The sequence below is a fragment of the Thamnophis elegans genome, chromosome 4 (assembly GCF_009769535.1).
Source record: "Thamnophis elegans isolate rThaEle1 chromosome 4, rThaEle1.pri, whole genome shotgun sequence".
NCBI classification, from domain to species: Eukaryota; Metazoa; Chordata; class Lepidosauria; order Squamata; family Colubridae; genus Thamnophis; species Thamnophis elegans.
In genome coordinates, this window is record NC_045544.1 from 54,712,551 (window position 1) to 54,733,445 (window position 20,895).

Genomic DNA, 20,895 nt, shown 5'->3' on the forward strand with positions numbered 1-20,895 from the left:
CCCAGGCCTGTCGGAACAAACAGGTTTTAAGGGCTTTGCGGAAAGCCTGAAGGGTGGTGAGGGTCCGAATCTCCACGGGGAGCTCGTTCCAGAGGGCCGGAGCAGCCACAGAGAAGGCCCTCCTCCGGGTGGTAGCCAATCGGCATTGGCCAGTAGATGGAATTCGGAGGAGGCCTAATCTGTGGGATCTAATAGGTCTATTGGAGGTAATTGGCAGCAGGCGGTCTCTCAAGTAGCAATAGCAATAGCAATAGCAGTTAGACTTATATACCGCTTCATAGGGCTTTCAGCCCTCTCTAAGCGGTTTACAGAGTCAGCATATCGCCCCCACAGTCTGGGTCCTCATTTCACCCACCTCGGAAGGATGGAAGGCTGAGTCAACCTTGAGCCGGTGAGATTAGAAGCGCTGAACTGCAGATAACAGTCAGCTGAAGTGGCCTGCAGTACTGCACCCTAACCACTGCACCACCTTGGTAATGGCTAGCCCTAAAGTACCCAGGTCCAATACCATGAAGGGCTTTATAAGTGACGACTAGCACCTTGAAGCGTATCCGAAGACCAATAGGCAGCCAGTGCAGCTCATGGAGGATAGGTGTGACGTGGGTGTACCGGGGTGCACCCACAATCGCTCGCGCAGCTGCATTCTGGACAAGCTGAAGTCTCCGAATGCTCTTCAAGGGCTGCCCCGTGTAGAGTGCATTGCAGTAGTCCAGTCTTGAGGTCACAAGGGCACAAGTGACTGATGCGAGGGCCTCCCGGTTCAGGTAGGGACGCAATTGGCGCACCAGGCGAACTTGGGCAAATGTCCCCCTGGTCACAGCCGACAAATGGTGTTCTAAAGTCAGCTGTGGGTCCAGGAGGACTCCCAAATTGCGAACCCTGTCTGAGGGGCATACAGTTTGACCCCCCAGCCTGAGAGATGGAATACTTGGCCAATTGTTGGGAGGGAAACACACCAGCCACTTGGTCTTGTCCAGATTGAGTGCAAGCTTGTTAACCCCCATCCTCCAGGCACTGACACATCACGTCAACCGCTTCACTGAGTTGGCACGGGGCGGACAGATATGACTGTGTATCATCCGCATACTGGTGGTATTTTATCCCGTGCCGTCGAATGATCTCACCCAGCGGCTTCATGTAGATGTTGAACAGGAGGGGGGACAGGACCGAACCCTGCAGCACCCCATACTTCAGGGGCCTAGGGGTCGATCTCTGCCCTCCAACTAACACTGACTGCGACCTATCCGAGAGGTAAGAGGAGAACCACCGAAGAACGGTGCCTCCCACCCCCACCTCACATAATCGTTGCAGAAGGATACCATGGTCGATGGTATCAAAGGCCGCTGAGAGGTCAAGGAGCACTAGGACGGAAGCATGACCCCCGTCCATGGCTCTCCAGAGATCATCGGTCAGTGCGACCAAAGCAGTTTCTGTGCTGTAGCCAGGCCTGAATCCAGACTGGAAGGAGTCTAGATAATAGGTTTCATCCAAGGACCACCGGAGCTGAGAGGCCACCACTTTCTCGACAACCTTCCCCACAAAGGGGAGGTTGGAGACTGGACGATGGTTGTTTAAGATGACTGGATCCAAAGATGGCTTCTTCAGGAGGGGTCTCACCACCACTGCCTTTAATGCGGGGGGAAAGAACCCCTCCCGAAGGGAGGCGACAACTATCGCCTGGATCCAGCCCCATGTCATCTCCCTGCTGTTCGCAACCAGCCAGGAGGGACACGGGTCCAGCGCACAAGTGGAGGCACTCACAGCTCCCATGGCCTTGTCCACTTCCTCAGGAGTAACGAGTTGAAAATCAATCCAGAGATGTCGCTCCAGATTCTCCCCTGGTGCCTTGGCTGGCTCTGCGCAATTGGAGTCCAGGTCCGTCCGAAGCCGAGCAACTTTATCCGCGAGAAATTGGACGTATTCCTCAGCTCTACCTTGCAAAGGATTGCTCGTATCCCTCCTATTCAGGAGGGAACGGGTTATCCTAATCCAGGCGGCTGGGCGTGACTCAGCGGAAGCTATCAGAGCGGCAATGTGAGTTCTTTTTGACGTCCGTATTGCCCGGAGGTAGGCTCTGATGCAGGATTTTAATAGTGCTCGGTCTGATTGGACTTACTGGATCTCCAGCGGTGCTCTAGGCGTCTCTTTTGGCGCTTCATCTCCCGGAGTTCCTCAGTGAACCAAGGAGCCCTCCTGGATCCACTGCCTTGGATCGGCCGTAAAGGCGCAATCCGATTGAGAGCCTCTGACGCTGCTGAGTTCCAAGCAGCAACCAGGGTCTCCGCCGGACTGTGGGTGAGAGTATCAGGAACCCCTCCAAGCGCCGTCTGAAAGCCCAAAGGGTCCATAAGGCGCCTGGAGTGGAACCACGTAATCGGTTCCTCCTCCCTACAGTGGGGGGTTGGCCTCCAAAAGTCAAGCCTCAGTAGGTAGTGGTCCGACCATGACAGCGGCAAGATCTCACTACCCCTCAAACCAAGATCACAGCTCCACTGATCCGAGAGGAATATGAGGTTGAGCGTGTGACCCGCCGAGTGAGTCGGGCCTCGGATTACTTGGGTCAAGCCCATGGCTGTCATGGAAGCCATGAACTCCTGCACTCCATCAGAGTGCTCGCCAAGCGAAGGCAAATTAAAGTCCCCCAGCACCATAAGCCTGGGGAACTCAATTGCCAGCTCGGCTACTGACTCGAGGAGCGAGGGGAGGGCTATTGCAACGCTGTTGGGAGGCAGGTACGTTAACAACAGGCCCACTTGACCCTCGAAGTCCAACTTCACCAGCAAGGACTCACACCCGACAAGCTCTGGAGCAGGGATCCTACGAGGAACTAGAGACTCTCGAATAACAATAGCCACAGCCCCACCCCTTCTCTGGGGTCGCGGCTGATGAAGCACCTGAAAACCCTCTGGGCACATCTCAGTGAGGGGGACTCCTCCCTCCGGGCCCAGCCAGGTTTCAGTGATACATGCCAGGTCTGCCCTCTCATCTAAAATTAGGTCCCGGACGAGAGGAGCCTTGTGAACCACAGACCTGGCATTTAGCGACAACAGCCTGAGACCAGGGTCCTGATTACTCACGCCATCTGGCCTTGGAGTGGGACTAGAAGGGCCAGAAGGAGGGATCTCTGTGACGTAGGGAACCCTCCTTCCCTGGTAATGGCTAGCCCTAAAGTCCCCGCCATATCTGCCCCTCCCTGTTAAGACCGTAATGCTCTGGCCCACTCCCGTGTCCATGGTCCCTCCACCCACCCTCATAGCCCCCGCATTCTCCAGCAGGCCCTTCGAATCAGACATCCTGAGGCTGGGATTAGGCCCAGGCCCCCCTGACACTTCTGCAGAGCACTCAGTGCAGGGGGTACCCGGTTGAAGTCCCAGCCTACTCAGACATACACAGTCACACAACCAATCACTCCCCACTAACAGTTTAAAAACACAAAAAACTACAATAATAATAGGAGTTAAAAAGTGGGCACACCCATGCATTTTCCCTGCATCCTTGTCTGTTGCCTTCATCCCAACCTTAATCAACCAAGGCACATTGGGTCACTCTGGATTTGGTCAGTAGAACAATCCAGATATTCTTCCATAATATTTGCCTGCTAGAAGGGTGGATCAAACTAAATAAAAACTGTTCAGGTTGGTGATAAGCTACATGATGAAATGCGAGAAAGAAAGCCATGAGAATCAGTTTGTGGGACTGCAGGTCTAGAGATAACTCTCTGATTTCTCTTATCCCTCTTCTAGCCCTGATAGCTGATCCCCAGTCTGGAAGAGGAGTCAGAAAGACTATAGCCGGCTTCTTAAATGCCACCAGATCTTTAGTCTCATGGATTATGTGGTCCATAGAATTATAGATATGGTAGGCAAAGGCTCAGCTTCTGTAATGGAATATGAAAATGACCTTGGGAAAGGGAGGAAGGGGAAAGGAAGGGAGAGTCTCAGACTAGTCAATGGTCACATAGTAGGCCAGTGATGGCAAACCTTTTGTGGCTCGCGTGCCAAAAGTGGGGGGAGCGCAGGGGAGTAATGCACAGTCATTGCACACCCATAATGCTATGTGCACGCTCACATGACCAGCGTTCCCCCCATTTTTGGTGTACTTTTTTAGCCCTCCCCATGTACCAGAGGCTTTATAGGAGTCTGGGGAGAGTGAAAACAGCCCCTCCCCGGAGGCCCTCCAGAGCTTCCCTGAAGGCTCCAGAGGGTGAAAAATGGCCTCAAAGAAGCCCGAAGTCAGCTGGCCACGTGCATGTGTGCTGGCCACCTGAAAGGGCAGCACCTCGCGTGCCCGGACAAATGGCTCTGCGTGCCACCTGTGGCACATGTGCCATAGGTTCACCATCACAGTAATAGGCAATAGAACCTGTAGAACTAATCGAAGCATCACATACATCTCAGAAGGGACCACCTCTAGTTACTTGGACTGTAAAGGCAAGAGGAAGAGGGGAGAAATGTACTTTCAAACTTGCCAGATTCTGTTCATGTGACTTTACAATAAATATAGAGCTAGTACTTTTGACTATGATTCTTATCTTGACTATCTCACCAAGCTGACAACTTCCCTGGTTCTGCTACCTCCCAGCTCTAGGAATCTGTTGTAAAGGAGCTATTACAAAGGAGCTATGCCCTTGTGAGATGGTCAAAACTAACCTTGCCAGCCCCATCTCAGTTAAGGAGAGTGATTGCCAGGTTTTCCTACCACTGGTGCAATGGTGGGTTCTGGATCCCGGTGCAACCGGTATGGTGCAATGGGGCTGGGCGTCCACCACATGCACACACTCGCTGTGTGCACACGCTCGCTGCGCGCACATGTGTATCTACTGCCCGCGATGCTCTGCAATGCCTCCGCAATGCTCCAGCTGCTCGGCGGAGTGTCGCGCAGGCACTGTACGCTCTGTGCGCATGCGCGGAAGGCCCAAACAGCTCAAATACAGGTAAGGAGCGCAGGCAGGTGGACCCTCCGGAGCACTGTACTGGAACAGTATAATAAAATGTGCTGAGATAGAAGTTAAAAGGAAAAATACGAATTCCTAGTAATTCTTAATGCTGATCAAGTAACAAAGCACAGCCGTAGTTCAACTTGATTTCATCTGTCAAAAATAAGGCAAGGAGACCATCCTTACCTTGCCAAGTGATCCCATTCCTGTGTAAAGTTTTCTAAAAACGTTTCTACCACATTTAAACAATCATGATATTCTGTTGTTCTCTGAAAATCTTCTTTTCTACGTAAGAGCACGTTGCTGGTTTGAAGGCAAAGATCAAGCCAATAGTTGCTCAAGCGCCCTACTTCCTTGTGTTCTGGTGACTCCTGCCCTTCTGTCAATTTGCTCACTTTTTCAGTCACTGCAGTCAAAACTGTCTGTTTAGACTGCAACTGCTGGCTGAAGTCCTTAATATTAGGAGATACAAAAAAAATAGCAAGAAAGAATTCTGTTAACATTTAAAAAGGGTTACTGAATTATGTTTCAGATTCTATGACAAAGCCATGAATTAAGGCAAATTCATTTATCCCTTTCAAGAGATTATAATATTTTTTGTTTTGCTGACTCCTTTGGCAGCAAAATGGTAAGACTTTTAAAATAACAGAATAATAGAGTTGGAAGGGATCTTGGAAGTCTTCTAGTCCAATTCCTGCTCAAGCAGGAAACCCAATGCCATTTAAGACAACTGATCCTTCCATCAGCATTTGACTCATCTCTATCATAGTCCAGAAACTATCAAATTATAGCTTGTAGACCAAATCTGTTCCACCACCTGTTTTTGTATTGCCTGAGAACTAAGAGTGAGTGGGTAGATGAGCAGGTCATCCCCATGCCCAAGCTTCAGCTGAGCTCAAGGTCAAGGAAAGGGGCTGAGGACTGGAGTAACTTGGGTAATGGCAACAGTCTATCAATGGCCTCCTTGCTGCTGGTTGACACTGCCCAAGGGCTGCCACACTCCTTGGACTGCAAACTTGCCAGATACAACTGTAGAGTTGAAGAAAGGGTTGGATCTAGCCCTTTACAGCAGGGATCCCCAACCTCCAGGCTATGGCCCAGTTCCAGGGTGCGGCTCATTGGGCCGTGCAAGGGGTGAGCAAGCATGCCCATCACTTGTGCAAATGGAGTTGCTCATGTGCATGTGCACCTGCCACTTGTGCAGAACAATCCCCTCTCCCCACCCTCATTGCCACCGCTGGTTCTCTGCAGAGCTGGAAAGGTTTGGGGTCACTGTTTTATAGTACAGAAAAAGTTTGCCATGCCCTGTCTTAATGTCATACTTGAGAAGTATTTTAGAAATATATTCCAGGTCTGGAAGTAGTTATTCTTACACATATTCTTTAATTATATATTCGTTTAGTTAAATAGATTCCCAAATACTAAATCTCTTTAGCAATAATGCTGAACCCTTCTGCTTGCTGTAAATAGTTTTTCTTCCTTGAATAGGTTCCATGTGATCATTTGATCGTTCTTCCTACTAATTCAATATCTTAATGCTGGACTATACTGTTGTATATATTCCATTTTCAGAATTTTTTGGATGAGTAACTGTAATTGCAACATAATGCACTTGGAATTTTAGGTACTTGATTTTATAATTTATTTCCTGAAATTTTATTTTCTTGCATCTTTTTTATTTTAACTCAAGAATCCCTTATTTTACGGATTATATTGGATTTTAGGGAAACAAATTCAGTTACATAATTTTAAAAAATGCTTTTCAATTCTGTCACTTCTAAAAATAATATAACCTAAATGATAAAATGCTATTCCTGTTCCTATTCTTTCCAAGTGCCTCCATTTGTTCAAAATAAATAATATAGAACAGAAAGGTGCATATTTCAAATGAATTGTAAGAAAAGTGTCTCGGTTTCTGAAGTGCAGCAATTTTGCTGCAGTTCATTAAAGCAAGTGGTCTTTTTCAGGTGAGCTTTAAAAATGTTACTGCTGGTTAATTTTCTATTGTCACAAAGAGGCCAGGCAATCTCATAAGCTATTAATTATGTATTTCTTGTTAATAAAATAAGAGATTCTCCTTACCTTCACCTGTAAAACCATATTATGAGCAATATTTAATTCCAGCTCTGCCCCCCGTCTCTTCATATTCTGTAGCTGCTGTTCTGCGTCCTGGAAATAAATCCAAAGTTCTTCTTTCATTTGCTTTATTTCTTCCCAGCCCTGAGCAAGATACTGGGAGTTCATTATCCTATCTTCAATCTGGAAAATACAGGGAGGAATAATGGAAATATTTTAATGTAATTAATTCAGAGCTGTCTTAGAGGTACACTATCCATTTATGTAGGTCAGGAGATTTACATTAGAAGGGGGTGGGGAGACAACCTATATGAGTGGAAGATAAACAGAGCATGCATAAGTCTCTAATGCTCATGTTATATGAGTTCTATGCACACGAATTCTATACAAAACAGTTGTAACCATCCTTAATAACAGTTAAACATCAATACAGATTCAATCTGAAAAAAAATGTAAATTAATGTAGCATCCTTAATAAGTCAGATGAAGCTCATTGTCAGGAAACAACAGATTTTCTAAAAGAATTAAAACATAACACATGAATATCTTTGAATTCTGTCCCGAGTTATATCCTTTCCTCTTTCTTTATTATCTTTCATTCTGAAGGAAACAATCACTGCAAGCATGACTGTTTCTTTATTACTTAATTAGTGAGAAAGTAAGATAATCACATGTCTAAGAAGAATGAGAGAACAGCTGCTACCATTTATCCCATACAATCTCCTTTGTTAATTGAAGTACAGTAGTCAACTCTTCAAACCAATATTACCTAATATGAACCTGTAAAAAACATAATTACATGTCTAAGAAGAATTACAAACAGCTGTTATAGTTTATCCCATACCGTTTGCTTTGCTACTTGAATATCTGTTGCTGCATTTTTTATTGTGCTGTCTGATAAATCATCAATGGAGCATAATAGATCCAGATAGGTGTTTGCCTGCTCTTGCAGGGCTCTAAAATGTTTAACCTAAAAAGAGTAAGAAAAGTTTATCAACAAAACATAGATTTTCAATTTCCCCTGAAAATGCTTTGAAAGTTATAAAGCATAGCAACATTGCTACTTTAAAAAAAAAGTGCAAAATAATAAACTGCTCATGGTGTTAATATAAATGACTCATTTATTTATGTAATATTAATAAAGTAACCCAGGGACTCTGTATTGATTATGTATCTGCATTGTGCACAACATTAAAAATATGAATAGTTCAGATTACATTTAGCTTTTAATTAAAGTAACTTTGACTTCAACAGATATCTATCTCTCTCCTTTCCCCCCTCCCTCTCCCCCCCTCTCTCCCTCTCTCTCTGTGTAATGTATCTTTTGATGGATTACCCAACTGAGGTTGAATCATTTATTGGCTTCACTGAAGAAAAAGGACATTTTGCTTTTTACTGCAGAATTAAAAATAACAGTCTGACTGTCTAAACACACTATTTTCCATCTGAACACAGCAATCCACTGTATGGTTTCTTTCTGTAGGTCTTAATAAAGCCCAGTCTTCATAGCATTGTAATCTGAAATATTATCTTTTGAAGTCTGTTCTGCTAAAAGAAAAATGTCACTTTTATATCTGCAGAGTAAACTTAGAACAATTATTGGTATGTAGTAGAAGGCAATAGAAATGCCATTAAGTTTCATGGATCTATTCCATGTTAAATTTACAAGCATCATATTTTAAAGATTGAAGTTTGGTAAATAGCCAAAAATATCATTTTGGAAAAATGATCTCATATTAAAAGTAGCTAGTAAAATAAGCATTAAGTTATCATGGGCATTTCTCTCTGTTTGTATGTCTTTATCACATTTATTAGTTATAACATAATCAATTTAACAAATGCCATAAACAAGTGAGCTTGTTTTGCTTAGCGATTGTTTTCAGATCACTAGGGCAGGAATGAAGAGGTTTTCGATGACCAAAGGACATGCTTAACATTTGTTAAGAATCTGGGGCCCCTATAATATACAGTAAGAGTGAGAGAGTAATGCACAATGGCTGAGATTATATCATATGTTTATCCTATTCATTGAGTTTGTTCAAGGAGGTTCATATACAGTTGACCTAAGATTGTCTTTTGGGAAAGCAGAGTTGACACTTCTTTTTTTTTAATTTTTTTATTTTTAAACAAACAAACATAAACATAAAAACCATCCTCCAGTTATATACAGTGTGTTGATTGGTTACAAAACTTTTATACTTCCTCACCATAGTCTTCACTTACAATTTATATAGAATCTCATATTATCAATCTAATATATATGTATACAATTATTATCATTATTAAACATTTACTTGACTATAACTATTATTCCTTTTATGTGAAATATTCTAAATTTAGAATAAATTTATATTATGGCATTTCATTACATCATCCTAAAACCATCCAGTAATATTACATCTTTATATTGTATTCTGTATAAAATTGTTTATCTTTGGTTACAAAACTTTTGTGCATCCTCTCCATAATCCTCACTTACAATTTATACAAAATTTCATATTATCTACCTAATATATATAGATATATATGCAGGTCTTGACGTATTTGGGTCTTTTCCCATGTAATATTGAGAGTATCTTGGCGACGTTTCGATGAGGTCCCGCTCGCACAGGCACGAGGCCGAAGACACCAGCCTGAAGATGATGAGTGGGAAGGGAAAAGACCCCAATACACCAAAACCTGCATACCTGTACCAGTGAAAATCTATACACACACACACACACACACACACACACACATTGTTATCATTATTAATCATTTATTAGACTATAACTATTATTACTTCATTTTATGCATAATATTCTAAGTTTAACTTAATTTAAATTAATTTTTATTATAGCATTTCATTACATCATCCTGTATCCATCGAATAGTAATGCAATCTTATATCATTTGCCATTTGTAGAATTTGTGTTCTAACTGCTTTCTTGGTAGATCTTATGTGTACTTCTCTTCGCAACTTGTTTTTCACAGCATATCTTGTAAAGACTCGGAACCCCTCGCCTGTTCCTTCCATCAACTTCCCTTTGGTTATCACCGATGCTTCTGCTAGAATTTCTTTCATTACTTCTGCCAAATTTTCTCTCTTTTCTTCTTCTATATTCTGGAATCTGAGATAAAATTCTGATCTGTCGTTTTCCCATTCCAATATTCCACTGTTGTCTTTTTCAACCATGCTCAATTTGCTGTCAATATCTCCAATTTTCTTGTCTCTTTGTTCATTTTTTTCTTCTATTTTTTGAAATCTGTCCTCGCATTTCATCATCGTTTGGTAAATATTGTCAATTTTTTCATCTATTTTTCCTATTCTTTGTTCAATATTTCAATTCTCTTTTCAATGCTCTTACTTGTATTTTTTGTATTTCTTGCATAATCATCTGCAATGTCACTTCCTTTTCTTTTTCATGCTGCGACATCATCTATATTGATCTTTTCCTCCAGATAGTAAACACTGCCACTATATAGAATCCAAGACTTTTTTATTAAGTTCCAAACAAGTTCACTGCAATCTTCTTTCTTTCAAATCAAAGCTTTCTTTTCATTCCAATCCAGCTACTGATAGTACCCCAGAGGAACACCTGTATAAACAATCTGTGCTCATCCTGCTATCATTTTCAATAAACAAGCACAGAGACCTTGAAATGTAGATCAAATGCTCAAAGAAAGAAAAGAAAAACAATGTTTCCAAGCCTCCAAGTGGCAGTGTTACTTCTTTTCGTCTACTTTTACTTTTCTCTTTATATTCCAAACTTAAAGAAAAAAAGAAAAATTCTTAAAAAGGAAATGCAATAGAACGTTGAAAAAGAAAAAGAAAGAAAGTCTTAAACAATAAGTATTAAAAAAGAAAAATTAGAAGGAGGAAAAAACCATCCAATTTAAAAAATAAGAAGCATTTGTAAAATTCCATCAATAAAAAGATTAAAAAGAAAAAAATAATACAGCTAAGTTTGACTCAGGCTTAATCTCGCAGCTTAACCTCTTCTGTCTTCAATTTTAATTTACTTTTGATCTGTTTGGGTATTCTCTTCTCTAATAATAACATTTATCTCACCGATCAGACACACTTTCTCTCCCTCTTTCCTTCCATTCTGGAGATGTCCCAACTTTCAGCAGTTTTAATGCTTCTCTGTGGCTGGAAAAAAGGGCTTCTCCTGGATCTACCGGGGACTTTGCAATGTTCCTGGGATCAGCCGGATGTGCCCTTCTCTATCATCATCTCTAAGGGACGGTTTAGGTCCAAAAGGACCGTCCAGCAGCAGAGGTAGCGATGGCGATCCTGGAGCTCCAAGATTGCACGCCGTACCATTGCGACATCATCCCTGCCTCCCAGGAAAGCAGAGTTGACACTTCTAATGAGTTTATCAATCTCTGGAATATACTCCCTGTGCCCTTGCTGATATTTAAAAAACTCTTTAAAATGAACCTACAGCTCAAATAAGTAGTGTTGGCTGTTAAAAAAAAATTAAGGTCAAACTTAATTTCTTGGCTAGGAGATATTGGAAAATTACAGGACTGAAGTTTAGAGTAGATAATGAAGAGGAGAGGAGGGGAGAGTGGAGGGAGTAGAAAGAAGTACAGAGGAGAGGAATATTTCCATTAGACTGCTGATACCTGCTTAATGGCATCTGCTGAACTAGAAGGTCGATGAGGATTGGCCTTTAACTCTGGACAAACTGTACAGAGCCAAGCTTGGCATTGCTGAAAAGTATCCTGATGGTTAACATGTTTCTGGAGTTCATGCTCCAAACTTTGATATACCTACAAGAAATAATAAGAAGAAGTAAGAATTCCTTTAATTTTAATGATCATTACTAACTGAAAATGGGCCCTTGGCCAAAAATATAGTCTGGACTGTAGAAATCATTGAATATTTATTAAAACTAATTAATATAAAATGTATATTTCCTATACATTATTCCTCAGTTTGTCTTGCAATATTCTACTTTTGTAAATGTCTATGAAGATTCTCAGCCATCCAGGTCATGGTTGTCTCAAAGGTGCTTTTTCAAAAGCACCTTTGAGACTTTGTTTTTCCTTGAAGACTGAAGAAGCTTCTTGGAGGAGAAGCAAAACGTCTTCAAGAAAAAAACGAAGTCCAGTTGTCCCTCCAAAAAGCAACTTTGGGACTACTTTTGTAAATGTTTTCAAAGTCGCCCCCCCCCAATTGTTATTAAATTCATTTTTCAGAAACTGTTAATAAACTATCTCAGTATCTTACTTATTTTGAGCCAGCTTCTACCTAATTGCCACCACTTGGTTCCTGTATCCCCTACTAAGTATTAAAAGATTGATGCTTACTTTTTTAGTTGTGCTACAGATGGCTGAATAGCTATCTCTCGTTCCCTGCAGCTGGGTTTCTATATTTTGTTTAAATTTTGCTTGGAGATGTTCTGCACACTCTTTGATTAAAGAGTCTCCCTTGCTCTTAAGGATGTTCAGGCGAATCTTCAAATCCAGCTATTTCTTTCCATCGTTGCCTAAAACATTATGATGTAGTCTTACATTACAAGTAGATCAGAATGCTCTTAAATGACAGGAAAATACATTACAAATGAATGCTAATGGAAAAATGTTTAACAATATGTTACAGGAGTATTGGAGCAGAGACTGTAAAAGATATACTTAAATTTCTGCATTGAGTAGAGAATTTGTACCTAAGGAATCATTGGTGGTGCAGTGGTTACAATGCAGTATTGCAGGCTACTTCTGCTATAGGTAGCAGTTTGGCAGTTCGATTCTCACTAGCTCAAGGTTGATTCAGCTTCCATCCTTCCAAGGTCGCTACAATGAGGACCCAGACTATTGGGGGAAATATGTTGACTCTATAAAACCACTTAGAGAGGGCTGTAAAGCACTGTGAAATGGTATATAAGTCCAAGTGCTATTGTTAAGTGTCATCTTCCTAGTTTATGAAGTTATTTATGTACTGATCAGTTAATTCTAAAAATATTATCAGGAACCCTAACTCATTTGTTCATTTTTGAAAGTTTTTAAAAAATACATGAATAAGCTTTTTATGGCTTATAATTTTATAATATTGTATTTTTTTTAAAAAAAACAGCTTTTCATTCACCTTTATCCTTTTTTTAATTACCAAGGGAACTTAGTAGTTAGCATTACATAAAATCTAATAAAATGAAACATTCTGTAATTTATGAGAAAAACCTGTATAAGATTATAGTCTACAAAGGAAGCTGTATACAAGAATTTACATTATTAATCAACAAAAAATATAGGATTATTTATGTATTACAAAAACGGCACATAATGTTCACTGAAAATCATCTAATGTTTGAGGAAGGTGGTAGTCTTTTCTTAAGTATAGAAACACTGAATACATATGGTTTCTATGTACACCTGTATGTAGTATGTATGTATGTATGTATGTATGTATATTGTTTCCCTATCTGTAGACAGTAATAAAAATACTAATTGTCAAAATCAATTGATTTATTTAAATATTTGCTGTCTTGTTTTTTAAAAAAACAATAGAAAATGATTTATATAGGATAATTTTCTATTTTATTTTCAACTGTTAATCTTTGAGAAAACTTTTCAAAGAACAGCTACGAATATTAGAAGACTAATAGTTGTTTACTTGAACTACAAACTACAGTAACCATCTCTCCTACTAGAGTGTTGTTGATTATATAGAGCTACCTTGTGACTGGCTAATTGTTGTGTATCACTTCTAGATCACTGTTCTCCATGAGTTCAGGGGTAATCAGCCTGCTGGACATCTGCAATAACCACTTTTCCACTTCCTGTAAGACTATTATAGTCTTCATGTTGTTTCGCTTTCTCCTCCAAGCTTGCAACTTGCATCTGCATTAACAGAAATCAGATACTTTTCAGTTGTTTCAAATGAGAATAGTCGCAGATCTTCATTCTGAAAAGTTCAACTGCCCAGTTTTCTTAGTCATCTTAGTCATTTCTTAGACAATACTTTTTATTTCATTTGTAAACTTCTACCTTAAATAAGATATTTATATGATGTTGACTCATTTCTCAGCACAAGATCAGGTTCAACTGGATTTTAAGTGGTTCAAAAATTACTCTCAGAAAACAGAACTCTCTTCTCATAAATGAAATATAGTTAGATTAATGTAGACAATCCACATTACAAACATATTATTTTAATAAAAAGTATTAATATTGCATATCTGGTTAAAAAATACCTTTGCTGTGTTGCAGAGCTCCTGGTATTCATTCTGAAGTTTTTGAATATTCTTAGCTACATTAGTGTCACAGATCAATTCAAGAAGGCTTTCTCCTTTTTCCACAACAGATTTGATTAAAGGTTCGTGGGATAGTATGGTCTGCTGCACTGTCTAAAATTAAAATCCAGTTAAACATGTTTTTAAAAAATACAATGTACAAAAATTAATATAGATGGAAAATCACATTCTCTTTATGGGACAGAAAGCAAAATATATATCATATTAAACAAAAAAACTCATTTGAAGTTTACTCCTTTCAGAACTTATCCATATTAACACGAAGATGATCGAAGGAATCTTGTATTTTCCCATTATATATATTTTAAAAAGTCTATTCGGTGGCATTTGTACACAAGAGATCTTTTGAAATGTAAACAAAAGAGAAAAACTTGATAAATTTCCACTTTTTAGAGTTACCAAAAAAAAAGCCGTGGTGGCCCAGTGGTTAGAATGCAGTACTGCAGGCTAACTCTGTTCACATTGCCAGGAGTTCGATTCCCTCAATCCTGACTGGCTCAAGGTTGACTCAGCCTTCCGTCCTTCTGAGGTTGGTAAAATGGGAACTCAGATTGTTGGGGGCAATATGCTGACTCTGTCAGCTGCTTAGAAAATGCTTTTAAGCACTGTCAAGCGCTATATAGGTGTAATTGCTATTGCTATTAGGACAAGAGTTTAACATTCACAATGTGAAGATTAGTCAGGAAAAAGAATCTCACTAACCAGCATTAGAAATACAGGGACACTGGAAAGTGTTTGTTGGATCACATTGCATGACTGCAGCTTAGGAAGACCACTGAATTTTTGTAATGATTATATTGATAATATTATGTTTAAGAATGGGTATTTAATAAGAAAGCATCAGTAAAATTTAGATTGTCAAACTGGATATCTGAAAATATCTACCAAGAATTAAGTTTCTAATTGAAGAATCATTTCATTTTGTAAGGCACAACATTATCTTTACCTTGTATTTTGATAACTGTGCCTTCTTCTCATATAATTCCATTTTGGGATCCACTGTATTGTGCAGTATGATTTGATAATCTGTTAGCCACTGTGTCTGTATTTTGTATTTATCTAAGAATTCCTTTGTTAAGTGGAGACATTTCTCTATGGTTGTACTTTCTTTTCTGATAGAGCAAGTCATTTCATCAAGTTGTTCTACATAATCACTGATTTGTTTCTTTAGTTTTTCAGCTTCATTTTCCTCAATGTACTTAATAGCTCTTTCTCCCTTCTCACGGGCGGATTTGAGCAAACTGTGACCAACGTCCATGTCACTCATGAGATCCTATGAACAAAAAAAGCACAATATTTAAAATTAAAATAAACCATTTGTGCAAATTCCAAGATATTCTATTGCTGGAAATTGGTTCACTTGATCACATTTTGATTTATCCTGAATTCAAACAGGATTTCTGATCATGCACAGAGCACTTCAAATTCTCTCTGAGGCATGAGCAATCAACCAGGAATATGTAAATTATAACATTTTGTCAAAATCAGAAAATAATTACATTAAATTAAATAATGTAAAGCAATTTAAGCCAACAAGATTATAGTTGGCTTAAAGTGGACAATATTTAACTCTACTTGTATTTAGCCACAGAGTTGGCAGCTCTTAATTAATATTTGTATGTGAGTAGAAGTGATATAGTAACAAGACATCATCATGTGTATCTATTTTTTTCTGTAGCTTTCAATATATCCTTCTTGCATATTATTAATATAATTCCAATTATGTCACTATATGTGCTTCTATATATTATCATGGAAAAACAGAATATTTTGAGGTTACATGGCATATGAATTTAATAAATAAAAATAAATAAAATTTAACTAGCATTTTACACATCAGTACTTCTATAGTAATTTAATTATTGCACATAAATGCTTATTTAGCATTTTAAAAAGGCTAAACTGAAAATTATGGAAAGATATACAAGCTTTCAGGAAAATGCCATGTCATCTATTATCAGTATTTCAAATTCTAAAACATTATGTTACTGAAACAGAGCATCTTTCAAATAGTGTCTTAGAATTCTTGCTATATCACAGTAATTCATCAGTTTTGTTAACATTTCTTTGAATAAAAAGCAGTGTTAAACAATCTGCCTCACTATTTCAGTTCTCCCTCTCTCTCACTCCAGGTATTGTTGCTACTTCACAGCAAAATAGCAGGGTCCAAATCTCATTCTTAATTGCATTTCATTCTCTAAAATATTTCTATAAATCCAGTATTTCTATAAATCAGTGCAAAAGTAATTTTCTAATGTAGGTAGTTTGAAATCTACTGTTCATAGATTTCTACATCTCTGTAGTGCTACATTTATGATATAAACATTAATGTCATGTATGGTTATATATGGAGTGACAAATTGCAGTTGAGTTTACCTCAAGTTTCTGCATTTTTTTCTCCATTAATGGTCTCTCCACTACATCACATTTTGTCACCACATTTCTGAATTTTCTAAGGATAGCTTCAGACCAGTCTTTGTAAGCACTGAAAGCTAGTTCAGATTCTTCCAAACTTCGAATTTCTTCTTCTAGGAATTTCATTTGTTCCTGCAAGCAGATGAGAAGTGAGACTTATTATTCATCCATTTCTTGATACTCACACCCCTATTAAACCCACAAAATATTGTATTTATCAATGAAATGCAGTACACAGTTGGGAAATCAACTGCTGCTAATAAATCTTTCTTAACACAAACTAGACAATTCTTATGGAATATGTAAACATAAACACTGGCTGTCTTAGTTCACACAGACCATCTATCTTAGAAGGCAAAATTATGCCTTGTTTATGCTGACAATTCAACATCCCTTCAATGTTTCTGTAAAAATGCCTCACATGCTGGAAGGCTAATTGAACTTTGATACCACCTCTAACAAAACATTGTTGTGTCCCAATATTGCACATCTCTTTGTCTGACGTAGGCAGATGACCAAGGATGCAAGATTTGCATGTGCTTCCATTGTATGTTCTGTGATCATATAGTATAATATGTATGCAAGTAGTATTTCTTTGCTGAGAAATCTATTCTCAGTGTCTGGATTACAAGGAATAGCGCCAGGAAACTGTACAAAGGTAGAGTTACCAATGCACCTGAGAAAACTCTTTCATATGCAGTTACATTTTAAGTCTTAACTATATGTTGAAAAAATTGCAACAATGAACTCACAGATGCTATAAGAATTAGTTTGACCTCTTCAGAAAACATTGGTTACTTTTTAATCACCATTTCTATAGGTAATCCTTGACTTACAACCATAATTGAGCCCAACGTTCTTCGCTAAGCAAGATAGTTGTTAAGTGAATTGTGCCCCATTTTATGATCTTTCTTGCCACAGTTGTTAACTAAATCACTGCAATAGTTAAATTAGTAGACTAGTTGTTAAGTGGAAATGTCTTTCCCATTGATTTTGCTTCTAAGGAAGTCGCAAAAGGTGATCACATGACCTCAGGACATTGTAACCATCATAAAAACAAGTCAGTTGTCAAGCATCTGAATTTTGATCACATGACCACAGGGATGCTGCAACAATTGTAAATGGAAAAAACAGCCATGTCACTTTTTTCAGTGTCACTGTATCTTTGAACAGCTACTAAATCAACTGTTGTAAGTTGAGGACTACCTTTATTTCCTGAATTATCACTTTTTATATAAAAAGAGTTAGAGCTCTTACCTTAGACAATCAGTTATAAAATAGATGAAAATTATAGAGGCAGATTGAGAGCAGTACAGCGTAATATAAATGACTGAAACTAATTTTAGTCTAACTTTCCAGTTGAATATTAATAGCTGATGAGTGATCCTTAGCATAATATTTAGCTGTATAATTAAATCTTCAGACATACAGAGATAAGAGAAGCAGAATTTCTAAAAATAAAGCACTTAAAAGTATATCTTTTAAAAAAATCACTAAATCTTTTCCAATTATTACATGATGCTTTCAGAACATTTTCACTATTTACCAGTACATGAAGAACAAGAGTTTGATATCGAGAAGCAAGTTGGGTTGCTTGTCTTCCCATTCTACTAGAAGTATGAATTTCCTCCAGGAAATGCTGCGCCAACAACCCGATTTCTTCAACTTCATTTTTATAGACTGTTATTTCTTCGTGCCAATTCTGATATAAAGAAATATTTTAAAAATATTTCAGAAATGACATAAATGTAATTTATAGAATTTTTTAAAATAACACAAATATGGAAATATCTCAATTTATAAAATCAAGAATTATAAGCCTGGGATTTTAATTTACAGAATATTTATAGACTATTTTTGCTGGACACACATTACGGAAAGACACAACATTCTTTAGATATTAAATAGAGAACTTGGTGAAGCAGAATCTTGTTATTGCATAGGTAGTACTAAATACATTTTTATGAAGGAGTTTTTCCTGTTTTATTGTACATTAGCTTTCCAAATATCAGTCAGTTCTCATATGTAAATCCAAAAGGCCTACTCTGTCAACAGTATTTCCTTTGTACTCAAATATTCAAAGATTATTCCATTGACTCATACAAACTCCCTTTCTTCTTACCCATAAGACTTTCACATAGTTGACTTTACTGCTTTCTAATGTTTCTAATTCTTCCCATCAACATAACCCATTCATCTCTCTATATCTTGAGCCTATATAAAGATACCTAGTTAATCTGAGTTGCTGTCTGGTAAGGAACACAGCAAAAGGCATTTTGCTGCAAACTTTGATGCACACTAAACTAATCAACATTTCTCAAATTAAATTAAGATTTATTTTGTTTTTAGCAATTTTAAGTTTTTCTCTATAAAGATTCCTTACTATGCTTTGTATTTTAAAAACTGTATAAAAATCAGTAGGAACATTCTGATGTAGTAGTGAGAAAGAAAAAGAACATGTTTGGAAAAAAGGACACGAAAATCAATTTCTATTATTTTTCCAAAACTTTAAAATACTTTAAAAATAGAGTGAGAGCCCTTATTTCCAGTAGCTATATGCTTAGTATAGTGGTAGACTAAAGAGACAATAAGGTGGATCAAAACTGAAGTACACTTAATATACCCAAGCTTAATATTTCTTTTCTTCCTCTCTCCATCCCTCCTTCCCCTCCTCTCTTCAAAAAATATCTCCATTTCATGTTGTTGTTGTTAGTTGCGAAGTCATGTCCGACCCATTGCGACTCCGTGGACAACATTCCTTCAGGCTTTCCTGTCCTCTACCATCTCCTGGAGTCCATTTAAACTCCATTTCATACAATGTATAAATAGGTTTGGCTCATACCAAACAATAATAATAAATCATATTTAGCTTAAGAATATAAAGATATCTGCATAGAAATGAATGTCAGATTTCAGTTGTATGAATTATCAATGACCGCAATAAACAGAAATAAATGATTATTGGTGCTCATATATTGTAAAATTTCCTCACCTTTAATTGCTGAAGCTGGATTTCCTTTGTGGCTTGGTCAGATTGCCGGCTAGTCCTGATATTAACTTTCTCCTCCAGAGTTTTGAGCCACTGATCCATTTTCAGAAATTTATTCTCCATCAGTTTTAGTCTACTTAAAGTAGTATTCAGTTGTATCCTAACGTCAGAAAGCTTGTGTTGGTAGACTGTCCAATCCTGACGGAGGGACTCCAATACTCTTTCCTCCAACTGGGGTGCACCCCATGGAATTACTTCTTCTCTAGCATGGAGTGTAGCATTAAGCAATGCTTGTCCTTCAGCACAATGTACCTGTAATTCCTGAAATGCAAAATTATTGCATATTATACTTTTTAAACCAGATTTTTGTACTAGATTGTTTAAGGTAACATTGTTTCTACAAACCTGGAAAAATATGATTATTATTTCCAAATTATTTTCAAACCATGCAGAGCCCTATAAAGGATCAGAATTTTACATAATATAGCCAATTAACGCAAAATAGTTTTTATTCACAAGCTCAAATGGTTGACTGCTGTTAGTTTGGAAAAAATATAAATTTGCTCAAAGTAAGATTTTTGTGTGCTCTAGACAAATTTAAAACATTAAAAGACGGCCTGACAAAAGACTAACAAACTTGCAGAATGCTGCCTTAGCATTTGATATTGATACTGAAACAAAATGTACCTGAAAAATGGAATCTAATAGACTCCAAATTGAGTGGAGTTTAGAAAACAAAGGATAAACTGCAAGGTAATTATTATTGGGACAAAATTATTCTAAAATTCTACCTGGAGTTCTTGGAGTGTTGCTTCGTATCGCTCTGTATCACCTTCAAGTGATAAAGAGTTGAGCTTTCCTGTTCCTTTTCCAACCATACTTCAAAGGCCTTCAAATTCTTTTGGTACTCTTGATGCAAGTGAACGTATCCTTCAGCTTTAGTTATTGTTTCCTATTGTTGTCAGAAATATCCCGTTATGGTATAAATCAACAGACTTTCCTGACACTGACCAAATACGTAACGGTGACAGTTTATTACTGCTTTTCATGTTCTTAAGTAAACCAGTGATTAATAAATAAATAGCTAAGAGATTAATATGCCAGTCTTAGTACTTAGTACTTAATTTATCAAATTAATGGGCACTATTAATAAAAGGGATCCCTTTAACTAATAGAAATGCACATATCAATATACACACATGCATACATATACCCAAACGTTCAAATACTATGAAATTCGT

At 38.3% G+C, this 20,895-nt stretch overlaps 1 protein-coding gene across 1 annotated transcript in view; it reads right to left on the reverse strand.

Annotated features, from left to right (window-relative positions):
* SYNE1 (spectrin repeat containing nuclear envelope protein 1) overlaps positions 1–20,895 on the reverse strand; it is a 300,005-nt gene that overhangs the window by 156,359 nt on the left and 122,751 nt on the right. The window contains 15 exon segments of the mRNA XM_032216017.1: positions 5,123–5,388; positions 7,019–7,195; positions 7,857–7,982; positions 11,624–11,770; positions 12,311–12,454; positions 12,456–12,489; positions 13,673–13,783; positions 13,785–13,837; positions 14,191–14,343; positions 15,197–15,523; positions 16,627–16,797; positions 18,212–18,367; positions 19,658–19,975; positions 20,446–20,513; positions 20,516–20,606. Of these exon segments, the coding sequence (XP_032071908.1) occupies positions 5,123–5,388; positions 7,019–7,195; positions 7,857–7,982; positions 11,624–11,770; positions 12,311–12,454; positions 12,456–12,489; positions 13,673–13,783; positions 13,785–13,837; positions 14,191–14,343; positions 15,197–15,523; positions 16,627–16,797; positions 18,212–18,367; positions 19,658–19,975; positions 20,446–20,513; positions 20,516–20,606 (2,342 nt within the window).